Genomic DNA, 20,826 nt, shown 5'->3' on the forward strand with positions numbered 1-20,826 from the left:
CCGTGAGAAAATTTTGGTGGTCCGCAGAAAAATTATTTGCATTTTTTATACTGCGCTAAATCAGGGGTCCTCAAACTATGATCCCTGGGCTAAATACATGCAATGAACGTTTGTGTTGCTGCAGAGAGTCTCCCCCTTCGGGGTCTTTTTGTGTGGGTCGGAGGGGGACAGAAACTCCAACTTTGGGGTCTGCTTCAGCCTCCTGGTGCGGGGCTTTGGGCAAAGGCTGGAGGGAAGTGCTGCTGGTGGCAAAGAGCCGGAGGGCCTCGTTCCGGTGGGAGTGCATCATGGCCTGGAACTGGCTGACCATCTCAGCCCGCTGAGCCTCCAGGCGCCTTTACCTGGCCTTGCGCTCCTGCAGGTCTTCCCTTTGCTTGGAAAGCCTATGCTCGTAGTCCTCAGTGAGGTGCTTCTGCTGAGCCTCCTTCTTGGTCAGATCCAATTTGAACTGAGCTGTTTTGCCAACTCTTTCTCGTGGTGGCTGCTTAGCTCCAACAACTGCTTCCAGTTGGGGCCCTAAGGAGCTCGGGCGGGCAGGTGAAGAGTGGCTGGGAGGGGAGGGGCAAGTAGAAGCGCCCCTTGACATGAGTGACATCAAGTTGGCCATACCCACCCAATCACATGACCACCTAACCATGCCCACCCAGCCAGTCATTAGGCAGATCATATTAGTGGTCCGCGGGATTTAAAATTATGAATTTAGTGGTCCCTGAAGTCCGAAAGGTTGGTGACCCCTAGACTAGATGACCTACAAGGTCCCTTCCTGTAATTCTATGCTCTATGTACCCACTCATGACTGGCATATCCAGCACCGTAATGGCATTTAGACACCAACTGCCCCTATGGGCTGTCTGGTTCACTATACTACCGTGTCCTGTTATTACGATACTGCAGCAGTAAATGAAACAATCACAACTTGGGTGAAGGAAAGAGCAGCAGTGGAAAAATTTCGGAACAAAAGATCTGACAGGGGTTTCATGGTGCTGGGGGAGGAAAACCCAAATGACGATCTATGGGAGTCACGTCCATGACCTGTGCAGAAGCCCCATGAAAGGCAAGCAGTGAATATTTCCAACCAGGCTTGTCACCCACCGGTACTTACCAACCGCGGAGAGAGAGACAGTAGGTTTTCGGGTATCTCTGAAAGACAACAAAGCTGCCATAAGAACATACAGCTTAACGACGCTCTCCTAAATGCCTACAACCAAATAATTGGAATTCTATGCATACATCATCATTTAAGGACCCCCATAATCCCTTGCAGGGTGGAGTCTGGGCAACTGAATGGAGCTAGCAGAGCGTTTTAATGGCCGGATGCCCTTCCTGTCGCCAATGCGGAGTTTTTTGTTCAGCGGATATATTCTCATTGTGCCCAGAGAGAGAAATATCTGCCTCTACTTAGGATCAAACTCACAGCCTCCTGAATGTGAGGTGAGATCTCTACCTCTAGGCCACCGCACCACTCTAATTAGAATTCTATGCATACGTTGCTCTAAAACCCAAGGGGGGGAGGGAGTTACTTTCATAGCATATGCACTGGATTAAAATAAACCCACCTACACAGATCACCCTTGCTATTTCTGCGTGAGTCACTGATCAAGGCAGACCCTGCTTGAAAAGAGGCAGGCCCGAAGCTGTGATTCACACACAGATGCAGCTGCAGGAGCTACTCCTGAGAGACCAGCCATCTTCCTGTTGATCTGCACCAGAGTCACAGCAAAACCATTTGCCTCGAGTGCGGAAAATGAAAATCTCTGGCATGTACTGCCGAGATTAAGCAGGCAACTGGGGTTCTTTGGTTGGTCCACAGGACATGGGACAACCTTTGTGGCAAACTGCTGGGAAACAACTGGTTCCAGCGATCACATTATTCCAAAACATGCCAGAAGCCTGAAGGGTCCTCAGGCCAGCAAGGTCCAGGTGGGTCTTTCAGTGTAACCTTGAATGGCTGTGTAACAAATAAATGGCTGTGAGCCAAGGCCCACCTGGACACTGCTGGCATGAGGACCCTGAAGGCAGGTTTATGGCACGTATTGGAATGTGACTCACAACTGATACTCACACTAACAACTGTTGCAGCATTCCCCCAAGTCACCTGATCAAAATTTAGGTGCTTGGTAAATCCGGCATGGATTTAAGAGGGTTGCAGCATCTTGGGGGGGGGGGGGGGGGTGTGTATGTCACATGATTGCCATCGGCAACTTTTCAAATCAGCAAAGTCAATGTGGGAAGCCGGATCTGCTTAATGACTGTGATTCACTTAACAACTGCAGTGATTGACTTAACAACCGGGGCAAAAAGATAGTAGAATTGGGGGCGCCTCACTTAACAACCACATTGCTTAAAAATGGAGAATTCTGGTCCCAATTGTCGTAATAAATTGAGGACAACCTGTAATTCAATTTTAGAGATTTCTCCCTCACCTCATCTACACACATACACCAAAAAAACCAAAACTTGGGTAGAAATTTAACACCTCTTTGCACCATAGCAAAGGCAAACCCTATTCGCTAAGCTATAATAGGAGAAGACAACATTAATAATACCCTAGGTCTTATGGAAGCACCCCACTTAAAAACAGCAGCAGCCGCCACGGGTGCCCTACAGCAGGGGTCACCCAACCCCCAGTCCATGGACTTACACCTTACAGGCCACCAAAACTCTTACTTGATGTCCCAGATGTAGATGTATGTGTCAACCGAACTGGTAACCAGTAGATCTGACTCGAACACCGCCCAGTCCAAATCACTAGAAAAGGCAGAGAGAGAGAAAAAGAGATCAGGGGTGGGTAAGTATGGCCCCCCTTTATGGCCCGTGGACTTCAACTCCCACAATTCCTGAGCCAGCACAACCGTGGCAATTCCTGAGCTTGGCTGGCACAGGGATTCTGGGAATTGAAGTCCACAGGTCATAAAGGCATACCACTATATAGAAGGAGAAGAGAACTTTGCAGAAGGTAGAGGGACAGAAGGTCCCTTCCAACTCTATTATTTCAGGAGCCTTGGTGGCGCAGCAGACTAAAGTGCTGTTAAGTAGCACTTAGGTACCTGCAATTACTGCAAGTTCAAATCTCACCAGGCTCAAGATTGACTCAGCCTTCCATCCTTTCGAGGTAGATAAAATGAGGACCCGGATTGTGGGGGCAATAAGCTGACAATGTATAAAAAAAGAACACCACTTGGGGGGGCCGAAAGCCCTACTAAGCAGGTATATACAAAAGTATGAAGGCTATTGCTTAACGCATTGTAAGCTGCCCTGAGTCTCCGGAGAAGGGTGGCATATAAATCGAACCAACCAACCAATCAATCAATCAATCAATCAATCAATCAATCAATCATTCTAGGTTCATCCCTGACATAGATGAACAGGAGACCTCAACAGTGACAGCTTATAATGATAAGGCTTTGTGCAGTCACTTGCCACCACCTTCTTCACTGTCAGGAAAAACCATACCGGTATTTTGCAAGAAAATCTGGAAACCTGCCCCATTTGGCTTCTCTCTTCCTAGGCTGCTCTTTTCACACAGGGCTACCTCAACGGAATCTTCATGGGAGACTATAACAATTTTTTAAAAAACCAATAACAACTATGCAGTCTATGCTTCCTACATCGGGTCATTCTGGTCCTACAGTTTAGCCAAGGCCGATTTCTGGGAGAACTCAGCAAAGTTTTTCAGAGATAATCAGGAGTTTTTTTCCCAATAAAAACACTGCAAAATAGCTTGCCCTATGGAATCCGGCTTCTGCAACTCCAATGCTCTTGAGCAGTGAAAAGCAGAAATGTGCATCGTGATATTTTGGGAGTTCTTGGAGATGTGCAGCCAAGTTGCTAGGAAGCTGAAGTCCACAGATCTTCAAGTGGCCAAGGTTGAGAAATCCCAGCCTGGCCTCCAGTGAAGACAAGAGTTATAGTTTAGAGATTATAAAGCTAAACTCCTTGTGATATTTTCATGTCTCTTCTAGCGATGAGCTTGCAAACAAGGAGCAGCAGCAGGAGGTCTGATAGAAAGGAGGCCTCACAGCTACCACACCACTGTATTCCTGGCTCATAATGCACCGGGCTCCCTGGGGCAGCCATACCTGATGACACGCGTGTGTCCTTGCAAAGAAGTGCCGATTTCCCCATTACCGTCCTTCCATTTATACAGGTCAACACGTTGGTTGCTCTGAAATTAAGACAGAAAGCATCAGGAGCCACAAACAAAACCACAGAGTCATTTTCCAAAAACGGTGTTTGGCAGCTTGAAGATGTGTGGACTTCATCTCCCAGGATTCCCCAGCCAGCATGGGTGGTTGGAGAATTCTGGGAGTTGAAGTCGCACATCTGCAAGTTCTTAAGGTTGAGAAACAATGTTCGAGAATGGGAGCATTCCTTTAGCTTTTAAAATGAGGGGGGGAATCCTATCCCCAAGAGAAATATGTTCCCCAATATTTAGAAAATTTCCTCACAGTGCTACCTGGCTTCTTCTGATTATATCAGCCAGTTTTGTCTAGTGATTAAGGCACCAGGCTAGAAACTGGGAGAATGTGAGTTCTAGTCCCACCTTAAGCATGAAAACCAGATGGGTGACTTTGAGTCAGTCGTTCTCTCAGCCCAACACACCTCACAGGTGTCAGGTTTCGAGGTCGTCTCAAATAAATTGCATTTCAAACAAAGTCTTTGATGAAAAACTCCCATTTATTAAGCACGACATTCTAACTCTGACTCCATTGCAGCCAACACTGATTTCCTGACCCAAAACCCTCCCTTTCCTTTCCCCACTCCTCTGCACTCATTGGCCATCTTCCAAGTCACTCTACCCCTAATCTACTGCTCCAACTCAAAGGAATTTCCCCCCTCCCATCCCATCTCCTAGGGGATATTATCTCCAGGGAAAATAAGTAGGTGAAAAGACAAACGTCCCTTTCCAGACGCCTCCGCTTCTCCTTCTTATGTCAGCACTAGAGTAAATGCAGCTTGAAGTGCTGACAACAGGATTGTTGTTATGGGGGCAAATAAGAGGAGGAAAACATGTTGGGATATGTTTGCCGGCTTGAGTTATTTGTAAAAACAATAAAGGTGAGATACAAATAAGCAAATATCCAAAACTTGGATGAGATATCCATGCGACAGCTTCTACAGAATAAATGCAGAACAAGAGAATGTGATTTTGGGTACTTCAGATGTTGGGAAGGAACATCTCCCACCCTCCATCCCAGAGTTTACCGATGCAGCAAAGAAGTGTGCGTGGCTCTCGTGGGGATTCCACTGCACAGCCCCAATGTCCCACTTGCTCTGACGGGAAATCTTGCGGTGGCCATCAGTCGGTGCATCCAGGTTCACAATGTAGAGGAAACGGCGCCTGGGAAAAGGCCCACAAACACAGGAAGGAACGTTACTACAGTAGATCCAAAGTGATTTACTACCATGAGGGGCAACTCTTATCCTGAGGTAGGTAATTGAGACTGGAATTATGGTCGTAAGTCATGCTAGTTGTTAAGCGAATCACTACATGACCATGCCTGGTTTTACAGCCTTTTTATGGTGGTTGTTAAGTGAATCACTTTGGACATTAAATGAACCCTGTGGTCATTAAGTAAATCCTTTCTCCACAAACAGTTATAAATGCAGGCTGGTTCACAAGCACCCAAAATATGATCACATATTGCAGTGTGTGCATGTGTGTGCAACTCTTTGTGACACAACTTGCTGCAGAACAAGAGTTATACTATGTCCCAAAGGTGCTTATCAAGAGGCAACTGGACTTTCTGGTTTTTCTTTGAAGAGGTTTCACTTCTCATCCAAGAAGCTTCTTCCGTTCCTCACCATCCAATCAGAACGGAAGAAGCTTCTTGGATGAGAAGCGAAACCTCTTCAAAGAAAACCCAGAAAGTTCAGTTGCCTCTTGAAAAAAAGGCACCTTTGGGACAATGACCTGGATGACTGAAAATCTCCATAGACAAAAGAGTTACATTAATATTGAAGAAATAATGGAATAGAATCATTAAAGAAAGGATGCAAAAGGAGGGACAAAATGAAATGTGAATGACAAAAATTAAAATAACTTTTAAATTATTTTAAATACTTGAACTGTCCTGCTGCGAGTTGTCCCACGATGAGACAACTGCCCTGAGTTGCCCCATTCTGAGCCTGACACCCAGTAATGTAGCCCCCTAAGATTCTAAACCTTTAACATTATCATGTGATTTATATACATTAACGGTATTATATATTTTTGATGAGGCCCAAGACAATTCCTTTTCAGGGCGGTTCAGGCTAGCCAAAAGGTTGGATACCCATGGTTTATAGGAGGGGTCTCCAAATTTGGCAAATTTAAGACTTGTGGACTTCCACAACTACACAAATCTTAAAGTTGCCAAGTTTGGAGACCGTTGTTTAAAGCAAGGATTTGTATATGCGACCATTAAATGCAGCAAGCCCTGGAACTGCCTAACTGCAGAGTACCTGCATAAAGTAGTGTCTCAGGCTAAACTGACACCAAATATGCCAACCATGAAACCGATTGAGCTGCTGCTTGAACCCAAATTCAGATTACAGGTAGTCATCCTCTTACAACAGTTCATTTAGTGACTATTCAAAGTTACAATGGCACTGAAAAAACTGACTGATGACTGTTTTTCACAGTTACAACTTTTGTAGACCCCCCCCCATGGTCATGTGATCAAAATTCAGACGCTTGGCATCTGGTTCACATTTATGACAGTTGCAGTATCCCGGGGTTACGTGATCCTCTTTTGCGTCCTTCTGACAAGCAAGGCCAACGGGGAAGCCAGATTCACTTAAAAACTATTACTAATTTATCAATTGCAGTGATTCACTTAAACAACCGTGGCAAGAAAGATCGTAACGTGGGACAAACTCACTTAACAAATGTCTCACTTAACAACAGACATGTTGGGCTCAATTGTGGTCGTAAGTTGAGGACTACCTGTCCTACCAAAATGTAAGGCTACTTAGGTCCTGCTGCAGGTATTGTTCCAGCAAGAGATCGCCATAGGGCTCAGATGCACATTTCTGTGCCACCAAATGTTGGATTATAATTACAGGAAGTCTTGCACGGAAACTATAAGCCAGAATTTATCTAGCTTCTTACGTAGCTCCTGCAAAAAGCAGTTGACTATGTAAAGTTTCTGAAATAACTTTTTCAGATCACAAGTGGCGTTCCCAGGAGTGATTGTGTCTTCTTCCATTAAAAAAAAACAAACTTTCATTCATAAAATCCAGCAGACGAGGCAGAAATATTCAGCCAATCTTTCTTTTGCAAGGCGCATTCTTCTCCTACGAGAAAGAATGTGTTTAGGGAGGAGCACTCGGTCACATCGTCATCAGAACTAGAGATCAAAGATTCGCCACCTCTTCTGCACTTGGCAAATCTAGGCCACAATTTAGTTGCTTCCGGATTTGAGCTTCTGAGACAGCTTATCGGGCTATTTTTGATCACGGCAAAGTTGCTCAATAATTATTGCATTTGAATTTAACGTGGGTATTTACGAGAGAGGCATATTTGAATTGTTTAAAATAGTGTTACTACTGAATTAAAGTGTTGCAATGATATATATGTGTGTGTGTGTGATATATATATGTGTGTATGTATGTATGTATGTATGTATGTATGTATGTATGTATGTGTATGTGTATGTGTGTGTGTGTGTGTGTGTGTGTGTGTGTGTATACAAAAAAAAAACTCCTGCGAAAGAATAATTAATGTTCCGGAACTGGTTTAAAGTCAGCCATGGGGAAATTTGATGCATGTTCCTGCATGAAGTACATTTGAATTCTCTCCTAAGAATCCATTCTAGAAACAAATGTTTCTAGACAAAAATTAAGAAATTTTGCATCTGTTGTTCTGCTTTTGCTGTATATTTGAAAGAAAGAATTTTGGATAGCTTCGTTTTAATCATCATTATCACTAGCGCAGGACTGTCAAATATCTGTACAACTACGAGGATTAGAAACCTACTCATTTAAAAAGAGTGTCCTAAGAAAGCAAAAACCTGCATATACAGATAGTCCTCAACTTATAACCACAATTGAGCCCAACATTTCTGTTGCTAAGTGAAACATTTGTTAAGTGAGTTTTGCCTCATTTTACGGTTTTTCTGGCCACAGTTGTTAAGTGCAGTTGGTAGGTTAGTAACATGGTCGTTGAATGAATCTGGCTTCCCCGTTGACTTTGCTTGTCAGAAGGTCGCAAAAGGGGATCATGTGACCCCAGGATGCTGCAACTGTCATAACTATGAACCAGTTGCCAAGTGTCTGAATTTTGAGCACGTGACCTTGGAGACGCTACGATGGTAGTAAGTATGAAAAATGGTCATAAGTCACTTTTTCCAGTGACGTTGTAACTTTGAATGGTCACTAAATGAACTGTTGTAAGTCGAGGACTACCTGCAGTGCTACTTTCTTCAACTTTTTTTTGCACATCTGTGAAATCACAGCTGCCACCCGGCACAGAGCTAGGACTCTGGAAGGAAGACCCAAGTTCAGTGGGCGATCTAAAGCAGGTCTTGTTAGGCGGGCTGATAATAACCCGGTTTCCTCTTACATGCTGATAACAAGCCATCTCCTGCAGGGCACTAATAGTGCTATTAAAAAGCCAGCAGGCCTAAAATGAAAAGGACAAAGCGTAGACAATTACTGTAGCCGCTGAGCAAAGGCAACCTTTATCAAAAAAGAAGAGGTTTCGGCTAGAAGCTAGGAAAAAAAATCTTATCTTATCCCTTCACAGAGTACCATTCAATGTTGGATCTAAATGGTACGTCTGAATTCTATCTTTGCTCCATCATTGCCTGGGCGTGGAGTGGGGGTGGGGGAAGCAACTTTTATCCAGTCAGGAACCACACTTCAACTTTTAATAATGATTTGACAAGAGATCAAGGAATATAGTGATGTGCCGATGCAATACACCAATGTAACCAGGGTATGATGAAAAATTCTCAACCTATCTTATTGGGGGGGAGCTTGTGGTGGTCTTAACTGAAAAAAAAAAGGTTATTAAGCTTCTGTGGAGGAGTTAAAAGGTGGCTTTGCTGGAAAATGTCAGTGGCAAAATTTGTGGGGTACAAAAAAGAGGGGTTGCCTGTGGTTTATTGGCAACTCTACTCTCACACGCTTGTTCAAAAGGAGAGGAACTGAGGAATCTTCAATGGAAAGATGGGGCAGGTTTCATGTAAAGAAGGGCAGGTGTTTCTTCACCCGAAACAAAACAAAAGAAAAGAAATAAAGAAATGACGGAGATGGCTTCAGAAGATTTGTAGAGGAAATGTCACATAAATTCAAGGAAGATTTGTCCTACTTGGCATGAAGGCTAAATTTTCAGAGGCAGAGCATGACAGACAATGAGGGATATTTAGTGCCAAATATTTCTAGCAATATTTCCTGCTAGAAATTGAAGGAGGAGAACCAGGTTAGTCTATGGGAGTCAAAAATCAGGAGCATGATAGCAACTTTTGACTTTCATACCAAAGTTAAATTCACACATTTCATTCAAAGGCGTAAACCTTTATGAGCTATTTTATTAAATGAGTCAGTCTGAAAAGCTGCCCCCAGATTCCTTCTGGTTTTTCCTGCAAAGAGATCACTGATGGATCTATTGGGGCAGAGTTCCCCAGTGTTCCCTTTGTGGACTGGCTGGAGTGTGTGTGGAAGAGGAGGATTCTGTGTGAGTGGCGGGCAAGACCGTGCATGCAACTCCATTTGCGTGAGCAGCAGGCACGCGCACATGCTGCTTGTGCAAATGGAGCACACGTGTTGTGACCTGTTGGCCAACCAAGCCCTCAAGCAGCTGAATCAGAGGAGGAAGAGGAGGAGGCATGGGAGTCAGGGTCAGCATCAAGGCAACCTGAGAGCTCCGAGGGGGAAGAGGGAATGGAGCTGGCACAGAGAAAGAGAGAGAGAGACAGAGGCGGAGCCTGGGCCGTCCGTCAACCCTCAGATGGAGAGTCAACAGCCCCCAGGTCTGGAGGTGGCTGATGAGGAAGAGGAGGAACAGCTGGGTCCAGTGCCTGACACGTGGATGCACAGAAGGCAGAGGAGAGGAGAGCAGTGGAAATATGTGGGCTGATCCTTGGGCGGAAGAGCCACCATAGCTAGTGAAGCCCCACCCTAGCTCCGGGGATAAAAGGCAGGGGGTGGAGATGAGTAGATGTAGCAGACAACCAGGGTGGATAAAAATCAATGATTTTTTTTAAAAAATCAAAAAAATCAGATTTTTTTAATTTAAATTGGATTTGATTTTTATCAAATTTATTTTAATAAAAAACTTTTGGGGTAAAAATCTATCGTAAGATAGTTTTCTATTTAAGATACATAAATAATTTAGTTTATTCAGCATGAAATGGATCTTAGTTATGTAGCACGAGGCTATATATTCTGCAACACTGGGACTATCGGTGAGTCAACAGTGGGTCAAAGGAGTAGCAGAGATGACAGTTGCTCTTTAAAAATTATGATTTAAATCGAGTTGATTTAAATCAAGCCTTTTTATTAGTGAGTTAAATCATGATTTAAATCAAATCCACCCTGCAGACAACTATTCATCTCCCTGCCGGACAGACTTGTTAGCCTGCTGTGAGAGATTTTTTGCCAGGGCTGCTGGCGCTCCTAATAAAGGAATCATTGATTTAATTACAGAGGGTTTGTTGTTTTGGGGGAACTGGTTCAGAACAGTGTGCTTGCCTGCTGCTCACACAAGTGTGGATGTGAATGTGCGCACGCTCGCCCGCCACTTCCATGGCCCAGTTCCAAATGGCTCAAGGCCTGGAAGTGGGCTGTAGCCCAAGGGTTGGGACCCCTGTATTAGGGTCATGGAGTCTGATTTTGGATCACTCTTCGTCAACTACTGCTTGTGTTTCAATCTCCTTTTCCTCCACTTCACTGAGAAGACAAAGTTCTGGGAAATGTGAAGACAAGGTTTCCTTCTTCCCTCTGTACCTATCATCAGGTACCAGTCCAGGTGTTGCCAACAGTAACTGCAATTCCACCCTGAAGGTTTTAGCACTCACCCAGAAAGGACCGCATGCTGCCCAAGACAGTCTACGGACATTGCTGTTGCCTGTGAAAATAAGAGAGAAATGAATTTCCCCAGCTTATCAATAATACATTAAAAGTAGCAAAAATGTCCTCGGGTAGCACTCAACTGGCTATATGGTTATGTAGTGTTATTGACAACAATACAGAAAAAGGGTTGACACTGCCTTCCTTCCAACTGTAAATAATACATCTGATAATCAGAGGCCACACGCTATTAAATCAGCCTATTTGATGGGAGGATATGAGGCTAAACCATTAAAGTCAATCCAACAACAACAGACTTGCTAAAAAGATGATTGGGGCGCTAATTTTCCCCCCATCTCCTTGGGAAAAGGTCAGTGATATCAACAGAAATTGCCTTTCGCTAAATATAAATAGAACTCTACTGCAAGCTGTTTTGGAGCACAAAATAGAGAACAGAAACCCATGGCTGCCAATATATAAATCATCTGCTTCTGAGTCATGCAGAATTAAAATTACTTCCTCAAAGTGTTCTAACTGAAGGCCTCCGAATAGCGACCGGAAATCTTCGTGGTTTCATGAAGCACCTTTCTTTGAGACGGCCTTTTCTCTTTCACAACTCGTGTTCGATACTCTTCAAAACAGCCTATTTCAAACGCAAAGTAATTTTCACATTCAAGGAGTCTGAAATCTATGCACACCTCACTTCAAATTTTAATTCTTGAGGGGCAGCAGCTCCTCCTCTCTTAATAATCTTTGGTTTCCATCTGTTTAAGCCTTCGCTATTGAATGCAGGTAATCCTCAATTTACAACAGTTTGTTGAGTGACCATTCCAAGTTACAACGGCACTGAAAAAAGTGACTTGTGACCATTTTTCACACTTATGACCTTTGCAGCATCCCCAGGGTCACTTGTTCAAAATTCAGACGCCTGGGGTCATGTGATCAATCATCTTTTGCAGCCTCCTGTTAAGCAAAGTCAACGAGGAAGTCAGATTCACTTAACAACTGTAGGGACTCACTTAACAACTGTGGCAAGAAAGGTCATAAAATAAGGCAAAATTCACAACAAATGTTTCACTTAGCAACCAAAATGGTGGGCTCAAAGGACTATAGGCTTAAATACCGCTCCATAATGCTTTCCAGCCTTCTCTAAGCAATTTACAGAGTCAGCCTCTTGCCCCCAACAATCTGAGTCCTCATTTTACCCACCTCGGAAGGATGGGAGGCTGAGCCAACCTTGAGCTGGTGAGAATCGAACCGCCAAATGGCAGTCAGAAGAAGTAGCCTGCAGTACCGCACTCTAACCACTGCACCACCACGGCTCTATGATGCCGATTCTCCACAATCCATATTGCAACAGACACCACCTGCACATTCTCAAGCCAAACTGTTGCTTTCAGCAACATCTGGCTCTCCCTGTCACACGCCAGTCTGGCAAGCAGAGTATTATTGACTTGAGCAATCAAAAGCCAGTGCTAAACTTGCCAGGCTCTGCAGGGGGCTCCACCTCAAGCCTCCCCTAAATGAATTTAAATGGGTGAGGGAGAGCTGGTTCCTGTTAGGGTGCTTCAAGTGTACTACAAGATAAAATATGGTTTCGGGAGCTCCAGGAACAGGTTCAGGTTTTCCTCCAAATCTCCCCCCAAGAGCCACTTTCCCTGCTTCAAGAAGCCAGTCAGCTTGTGCAGGCCTGAGCTTTTGGGAAACAGGCCTAGGTGTGTCTGTGACCCGTGTTTGTTCTGAATCACTGCCCCTCGTCTTGGATGCAGCGAGCCTCCCAGCATCTTAAAGCCATTTTACAGGTAATCCTTGACTTTACGACCACAAGTGATTTCCACTGCTAAGCAAGGCAGGGGTTAAGTGAGTTGCACCTCTTTTCACGATCTTGCCACAATTAAGCGAATCACTGCCATTGTTAAGTGAATCACACAGTCATTAAGTGAATCCAGCTTCCCCAATGACTTTGCTTGTTGGAAAGTTGCAAAAGGGGGAATCATGTGACCCCAGGATAGTGCAACTGTCATTAATACACGCCAAGTGCCCAAAATTTGATCATGTGACCATGGGGATGCTGCAACGGCCACAAGTGTGAAAATAGGTCATAAGTCACTTTTTTTCAGTGCTGCTGTAACTTTGAACGGTGACTAAAGGAATGATTGTAAATCGAGTTCTACCTGTACAGGAATAATCCTGCCTGTACCTGTACAAAACCAGATGCCAGAAGGATGAACATGGTTCTAGGTCCGTGAAGGTGAACCTATGGCACACGTGCCACAGGTGGCACGCAGAGCCATATCGGTGGGCACGCGAGCACAGCTCTGGTGCACATGAGCATGCTGGTCAGCTGATTTTCGGGCATTCTGGGCCCACTGGAAGTCAGCAAACATTCCATTTCCGGCCTCCGGAGGGCCTCTGAGGGGTTGGGGAAGGCAGTTTTCACCCTCCCCAGGCTCCTAGAAAGGCTCTGGAGCCTAGGGAGGGCGAAAAACGAGCCTACCGGGCCCACCGTGTCATCGCATGCCAAAAGCAGGGGAGGCACGGGTGTGTGTGTGTGTGTCACACACACATGTGTGGGGGCGGGGCGCATAGAATAATGGGTGCGGGAAATAGGACAAAGCCAGCCAGACGAGGTAGACGCAACACCCCGGCGAGGTGATCACTTTTGGCACGCGATGGCAAAAAGGTTAGGCATCACTGTTCTAGGTACTCCATCCGACCCTGGCTCTTTAGTTCCACATCACCTTGAGGCACAATCTCTCCCCCTCCCCATTCAACAACCCCTAAAGAAGGAGGCTAACTCCTTCAATAGCATCCCCCGCTTTTAATCCCCGCTGGAGGTCCAGAAAGATAGAATGGTCAACATTATCAAAATCTGCTGAAAGATGAAGGAGCAGAAGAATGGATGCATCATCATCACCCCCATTCTGGATCTGACAGATACAATCAGTTTTAAAATGTTTATTTTATAGAACCAAGGAAATTATTCTCATCACCCTTATACAGCTGCTACAGAAGTAAAAATAAATACTGGCATATTTAAAAGTTGTTCTTTTTTAGTTCTCCATTTTGCAAAATATATAGAAACCATACAAAGCACATTCCCTTACATTTCTATACAGTGTATGTCTCAAGCAGGCAGGCACCTCCTTCTCTCCACAGCCCTATGGGAATGGGAACAAGAGTTCTCTCTCTTGTCTTCATTATCAGACAGCAGCCAGGCAATTAAAAAGATTGGCATTCTTGCATTTTTCACCATAACGATCAATTTGCAAGAGAGCAATCAATGGGCAGGCAACACCCCCACCCCTTTATTTGAGAATTTACTTGTCACACATCCTATTTTCCCACAGGTTTATCTCAATGCTGAACTTTATAATACATTTAGGAGGAGATTCTGTCTTTTTTAGATGCTCCCAGTTTGGGAAATGAATCCATTTATACAATCGTGAACAATTGAGGGCAAAAGAAGAAGGGGACGACAGAGAAGGAGGTGGCTGGATGGAGTCACTGAAGCAATAGGCGTGAGCTTATTAAATGGACTCCAGAGGATGGTAGAGGACAGGAAGGCCTGGAGGAACATTGTCCATGGGGTTGCGACTTCGCAACTAACAACAACAAATACAAGCGTAATATTCTCAAATAAGAAATATCTGTGTTGGTAATAATATATTTCCAACAAGGTTCCTGGGTGAGGGTCTGTGCAAAAAGCTGTAAACAAAAATATACTAGTAAACATTATTTTAAAAGGGGACTCTTACTTATGTGCATGAATCTTAGGAACCATCTCAACTTGATGGGATTAGCCTGTCCCACCTGTGCTGGTAGAAGAGACATGCAGTGGACCCTGTCAATCAAGAAATTCCAGCTGGCGGGGGCCCAGGAGAGCCTATTCTGGCATGGTGTGGGCCCTCTGGAGCATCCTGTCCCCCTCCCCCCCCCCAGGTCAGAGCCACATCCTTGAAGACTTGGCTCTGCCAACTAGCCCAGGGCCACAATAGGGAAGTGAAATCCCAGAGATGGTTACTGGGTTAGTTAGATGCCTACCTACTCCACTTATGCATTTTGCTTCCTTCCTCTCCATCTTGGGCAACTGAATTTTAACTAAATTTTAAATTCATGGTCTTTGTTTATTGTTTTAATGTTTTATATGGTATTTTTATGGAATGACTGTAAACCACCTAGAGACGCCTTGGCGAGATGGGTGGCATAGTAAATACACAGTAGTACTTTATAGCCAATTTGCATGAATTGTGTGTGTGTGTGTGTATGTATGTAGCATATGTATGTATGCATGTATGATGTTTGCATGTAACAGTAACAGAGTTGGAAGGGACCTTGGAGGTCATCTAGTCCAACCCCCTGCTCACGCAGGAGACCTATACTAGGGATTTGAATTGCCGACCTTTCTGATCGACAAGCTCAGTGTCTTAGCCACTGAGCCACCTAGCCAGGGTACGTATGTAGGTACGTATGTGTGTAAAACAATATATATAAATAAACTACATTCATGCAAATTGGCTAAAAAATACTACTACGTATTATTTCCCATTGTATTTAGAAAATCTTAATTTCTCATAGTTTTATAATGTACAGTATTTAAGAAGCATTGGCTCTTATAGGTCTCTTTAAAAAACTATCAAAATATGATTTTTCCTCCCTTATTCAAAAGGGGAAGAATAGAGACCTCTTTTCCTAACAACAAAACAACATCTGATTGCTAAGCGTAAGATCAGAGCTGGTATTTCTTCCAAGGGCACTGCCATGGGAATTGATGAAATAATAGCTAGATTTACATACGGTTAAGTTGGTTATTAAACACACCCATTTTCTTGATATCCATAAACCATAAATGAGCAGGTAGACTGCATTTAAAATTAACCAGGCTTAGTATAGTTTGCACACACAACTACTAAATCTTGTAACCCTCTTGAGTATCTTATGTCATTGTTATCAGCAAAAAGACTGGAAAATAAAGGATTTATCAAACTGAATACATCCAGTTGTAACAATGTACAGATTCCATCTGTCCAGAATAATGGTAGTGTTATTCTTTCTTATGAATTTCTGGTTGGTATGAGCAAAGTTTCAACAGTGATGAAATTTTCCCTTTTAGAATATTTACTTCTCAACTTCCCCTTGCCACCATGGTCTTTTGAAGGAAACAGAGGCAGGAGTGATGGCAATTACCATTTGATGACACTGGCACCCAGCATTCAAAGATCCTTAAAGAGAATTTATATTTTATGCCTCAGTATATTCTCAAAAAAACAATATAGAAACCTAATTCGCATACCATGCTAAATCATATTTTTATTTGTTTCCCTGTGGAAGCTCGTAAATAATAGAACACACAGCTTAGCATAACTGTGAGTTCAGCCCATGTATGTTCACATATCACAATATATGACAATTTGTTCACTAAACCAGAATTGGCTAGGTTTCTTCATTGAATTAAACCATAAATATGATTTTATTAACTAGAAAAGTTGGTTCATGTGAAACACAAAGAGCCTAAGTGCAATGTGCAAAATCCAGCCAATAAATATCTTCTCTGATGACTGATTTATAGGCGTGTTTATGAAGATATTATACATCTAGAAATCTGTGTGCATTAGTATTGATTATTTTAACTATTAACCTTATTCAGCAGTGGCAAACACTAGCTGTTAGAAACTTCTGAATACCTCATAGCACAAATTTGTTTTGTAGACAAGACCGCAGTTCGTAAGATATTGTAACATTAGCATAATTGGGTAGGAAAAAATGTACAGTACAGGAGAAGGAATATAAAGAACAATATAAATACCTTAATAACTCATATTATCAGTCTAAAAATATCTTTGTAATATTATCCTAATTAGTCATCCATCTATGGCTTTCTTGTTTTGTAAAACTTATTTTGAAATATTATAACATTCATTTCCATGTTTTATTATCTAGCCATTGGTAAAATAAATCCCATATCTTATAGTATTGTTTATGATATGAGAAACTGGATAATTAGTAAGTTAGGAATATGGTGAGGAAGCACAAAAGACTTGTAACCAACCAACACACTGTTTGCAATTGTAATGGATGAGGGATTTATGTTTTATGTTTTGTTTTAAAATAATAATAAAAAAACCCTTAATAACATTTGTTATGTACCTGTTGGAATCAATCAACTAACAATCCAATTAACCCAGATCGGACCTATATAATGTCTACTGTAGCAATCTTGCCAAAATTCAAAATGTCCAATTTATAACAGAATAGCAAGGCAGCTTTTTAACATGGGTCAGTTGTTAAACTTTTAGCTGTAGCTTAAAGGGGGGAAAACAAATGATCATCTCAGCAGAAATCTGCTCCAATTTAACTCCCCCAGGTCATTGCAGAAGCCTCTGGAGCACTGTTCTTAAAGTGTTTAACAGTGTGTTTCTCAACCTTGGAAGCTTGAAGATGGGTGGACTTCAAGTCCCAGAATCCCCCAGCCAGTGCTGCTGGCTGGGGGATTCTGGGAGTTGAAATCCACCCATCTTCAAGCTACGAAGGTTGAGAAACACTGGTTTAACACAATTACAGGTAGTCCTTGACTTACAACCACAACATTTCTGTTGTGAAGCATGACAGTTAAGTGAGTTTTGCCCCATTTTAGGAGCTTTCTTGCCACAGTTGTTACATGAATCACGGCAGTTGTAAAGTTAGTAAAACAGTTGTTAAGCGAATCTGGCTTCCCCATTGACTCTGCTTGTCAGAAGGTCGCAAAAGGTGATCAAATGACTCTGGGACACTGCAACCGTCATAAATACATGCCAGTTGCCAAACGTCCAAATTTTGATCATGGAGCTGCTGCAATAGGTGAAAAATGGCCGTAAGACTCTTTTTTTCAGTGCTGTTGTAACTTCGAGATGGTTGTAAGTCGAGGACTACCTCTATTCCTTTTCCTGGTCTTCAATAATGTTGTTAACCCACCCATCCATACACAAATATTTTGTTGTTTTACACAAGTGTCACAACAGCAGCTGCCCCCAACCAGATCAGAGGAGGGTTCTAATTTTTTTTAGTACCGGTTCTGTGGGCGTGGCTTATTTTGTGGGTGTGGATTGATGGTCATGTGACAATTATTTAGGATTTATCAGAGGTACTGGTCTACCAGGCTTTTAACTGCTTGCAGAGCTGTAGCGATCTACCCATTTATTTTTGCAGGCACCGGTCTACTCATTTGTTTTCTTTTTACACTGATCAGCTGTAGGGCGGCCCTTTGAAGCCCCAGGCAAGAGTTTAAACAGTTTTTATCCCTCTAGCCATCAGCTGGGACTCAGGAGGCAGCAATAGATTTGGGGTGGGGGCCAAATAAAAGGTAAGAATAACGCAGGGGATGGGGGTTGGCAGAACCGGTTCAGTGACGTCGTATTGTCACCGCTACCGGCTCGGCAGAACCGGGCCGAACTGGGAGGAACCCACCACTGAACCAGATCCTCTACAGCCTAAACCCAAAACAGCCATTTCAAAAGTTATTTATCCAGTTTTTAAAACCACCCATGTTCCTCACAGAGGCTCCATTACTCACAGGATATGCTCCAGACTAAAGCAAATATCCCAGGTTTGTCTGGCTGTTTTTAAGTAACCTTTGCTTACAATTGTTTACACTGCTTGCTTCCCAAGCTCCTTGGGAAGGTGGGGGAAGGTTCTTTATAATAAAGTTCAGAACATAAGTAATTTTGATAATAATGCCAGGAAGAGAGACGGTGGTGAAGGAGAAGAAAAAAGATTGGAAGCAGTGGCCAGGCCCATTTTATTTTTGTTTTCATTTGTTTAAATTCATTTTATATTTTCCATGCCACCCAGTCTAACAGAGAGGTCAGCCGCATTATATTTAATGTATTGTTACTATTGTTTTAATGAGTATATTTTGTAAGCCTCTCAGAGGTCGCTGGAATGGGAGGCTGCATTAGTAAAACTATTATGATTGCCTCAGTCAAGAGAAAAACCAGTCACAACAGCTGGTTGGCTCAGCCTTCCATCCTTCCGAGGTGGGTAAAATAAGGACCCAGATTGTTGGGGACAATAAGGCTGTAAATCTCTTTGAGAGGGCTGTAAAGTACTGTGAAGTGGTATATAAATCTAAGTGCTATTGCCCTCCTTTCCTTCCTTCCTCCATCCTCCCTTCCTCAGCCTCCCACCCTTCCGAGTAAACTGAGGACCCAGATTGTTGGGGGCAAGAGGCTGACTTTGTAAACCGCTTAGAGAGAGCTATAAAGCACTGTGAAGCGGTAGATAAGTCTAAATGGTATTGCTATTGTGCTTCCTTCCTCCCTCCCTCCCTCCCTCCCTCCTTCAGTCTTCCCTCCTTCTGAAGTGGGTAAAATGAGGACCCAGATTGTTGGAGGCAAATAGGCTGACTCTGTAAACCGCTTAGAGAGGGCTGTAAAAGCACTGTAAAGCAGTATATAAGTCTAAGTGTCCTTCCTTCCTTCCTTCCTTCCTTCCTTCCTGTTAGAATGCAGTATTGCAGGCTAACTCTGCCCATTGCCAAGAGTTCGATTTTCAATGGCTCAAGCGGTTGACTCAGCCTTCCATCCTTCCGAGGTGGGTAAAATGAGGACCCAGATTGTTGGGAACAAGAGACTGACTCTGTAAACCATTTAGAAAGGGCTGTAAAAGCACTGTAAAGCAGTATATAAGTCTAAGTGCTATGGCTATCTTCCTCCCTCCCTCCCTTCCTTGCCAGTTCAATTCTCACTGGCTCAAGAGGTTGACTCAGCCTTCCATCCTCCCGAGGTGGGTAAAACGAGGACCCAGATTGTTGGGGGCAAGAGGCTGACTCTGTAAACCGCTTAGAGAGGGCTCATGTGAAGCGGTATATACGTCTAAGTGCTATTGCTCCTCCCCTCCTGCTGCTGGGGATGATGGGAGCTGTAGTCCAGCGCTCCCGAAGACTGCCGGGGCGAGATCCAGGCCAGTCGGCGCGGGGCAGCGTCCCTTCGTGCGACGCCAGGCAGCCTTCCCATCCCCTCAGCGGCTCCCCGCATCTCCCAAGAGGAAGGCGCGGCAGGGATGCCTCCCACCACCCCGAGTGCCAAGGAACGGGAGGGGGCGGGAGAGAGAGAGAGAGAGAGAGAGAACTCTGCCGGCAAGGCAGGTAGGCAGCCCGCCCGCCCGCCCGGGGAACGACGACCGCGCGGCCCCAAAAACGGCCCCGGATACCTGCGAGTCCCTGAATTCCACCACCACATTCTCGCTACTCCAGCGCGCCGCCATTTTGGCTGCCCTGGAGGCGGCGGCGCGACGGCGGGCAGGAAGTCGTCGCGCTCGGAGCGCAGGGCCTGCCGGGAGACGTAGTTCTCGACGTTTAAAGGAGCCGGAGCTACGTAAGAGGCCGAGCTCCGTTTCTTCCATCAGGGTTGGACTTCAACTCCCAGACTCTCCCCTCGCCTGGCTAGGAACCCTGGGAGTCGTGGTGCGACGTCGGTTTGTTTTGATCTTTCTTAAGGCAGCGTGCCTCCCAGTTGCCCCCCCCTCTTCTTTTTTTTCTTTCTTTCCTTGCATACCTTTGTCATTGCATTTGCACAACAGGCTAAATCACACACACAAACACAAATCCCTCTCTTGTAAATTGAAACAAAGCTTACCGTGCTTATGAGTGCACACATTGTATTCTTGCCTGAGTTATGCAACTTTGTGTGAACATAATGTTGAAGGAGGTGGAGATTTATTTATTCATTCATTTATTCATTCATTCATTCATTCATTCATTTATTTATTAGTTCGATTTATATGCCGCCCTTCTCCACAGACTCAAGCGATAGCCTTCATTCTTTTGTATATACCTGTTCAAAGGATTAGATTAGA

The 20,826-nt window shown here is 44.0% G+C and overlaps 1 protein-coding gene across 1 annotated transcript in view; it reads right to left on the reverse strand.

Annotated features, from left to right (window-relative positions):
- Positions 1 to 20,235, reverse strand: part of WDR59 (WD repeat domain 59) — an 80,586-nt gene extending 60,351 nt beyond the window's left edge. Inside the window, 6 exon segments of the mRNA XM_070952916.1 lie at positions 1,103 to 1,140; positions 2,668 to 2,748; positions 4,080 to 4,165; positions 5,206 to 5,341; positions 11,004 to 11,053; positions 20,182 to 20,235. Coding sequence (XP_070809017.1) covers positions 1,103 to 1,140; positions 2,668 to 2,748; positions 4,080 to 4,165; positions 5,206 to 5,341; positions 11,004 to 11,053; positions 20,182 to 20,235 — 445 coding nt within the window.
- Between the last annotated feature and the right edge of the window lie 591 nt (positions 20,236 to 20,826).

The sequence above is a fragment of the Pituophis catenifer genome, unplaced genomic scaffold (genome assembly GCF_029215685.1).
Source record: "Pituophis catenifer annectens isolate HBS135680 unplaced genomic scaffold, rPitCat1.0.hap2 SCAF_13, whole genome shotgun sequence".
NCBI classification, from domain to species: Eukaryota; Metazoa; Chordata; class Lepidosauria; order Squamata; family Colubridae; genus Pituophis; species Pituophis catenifer.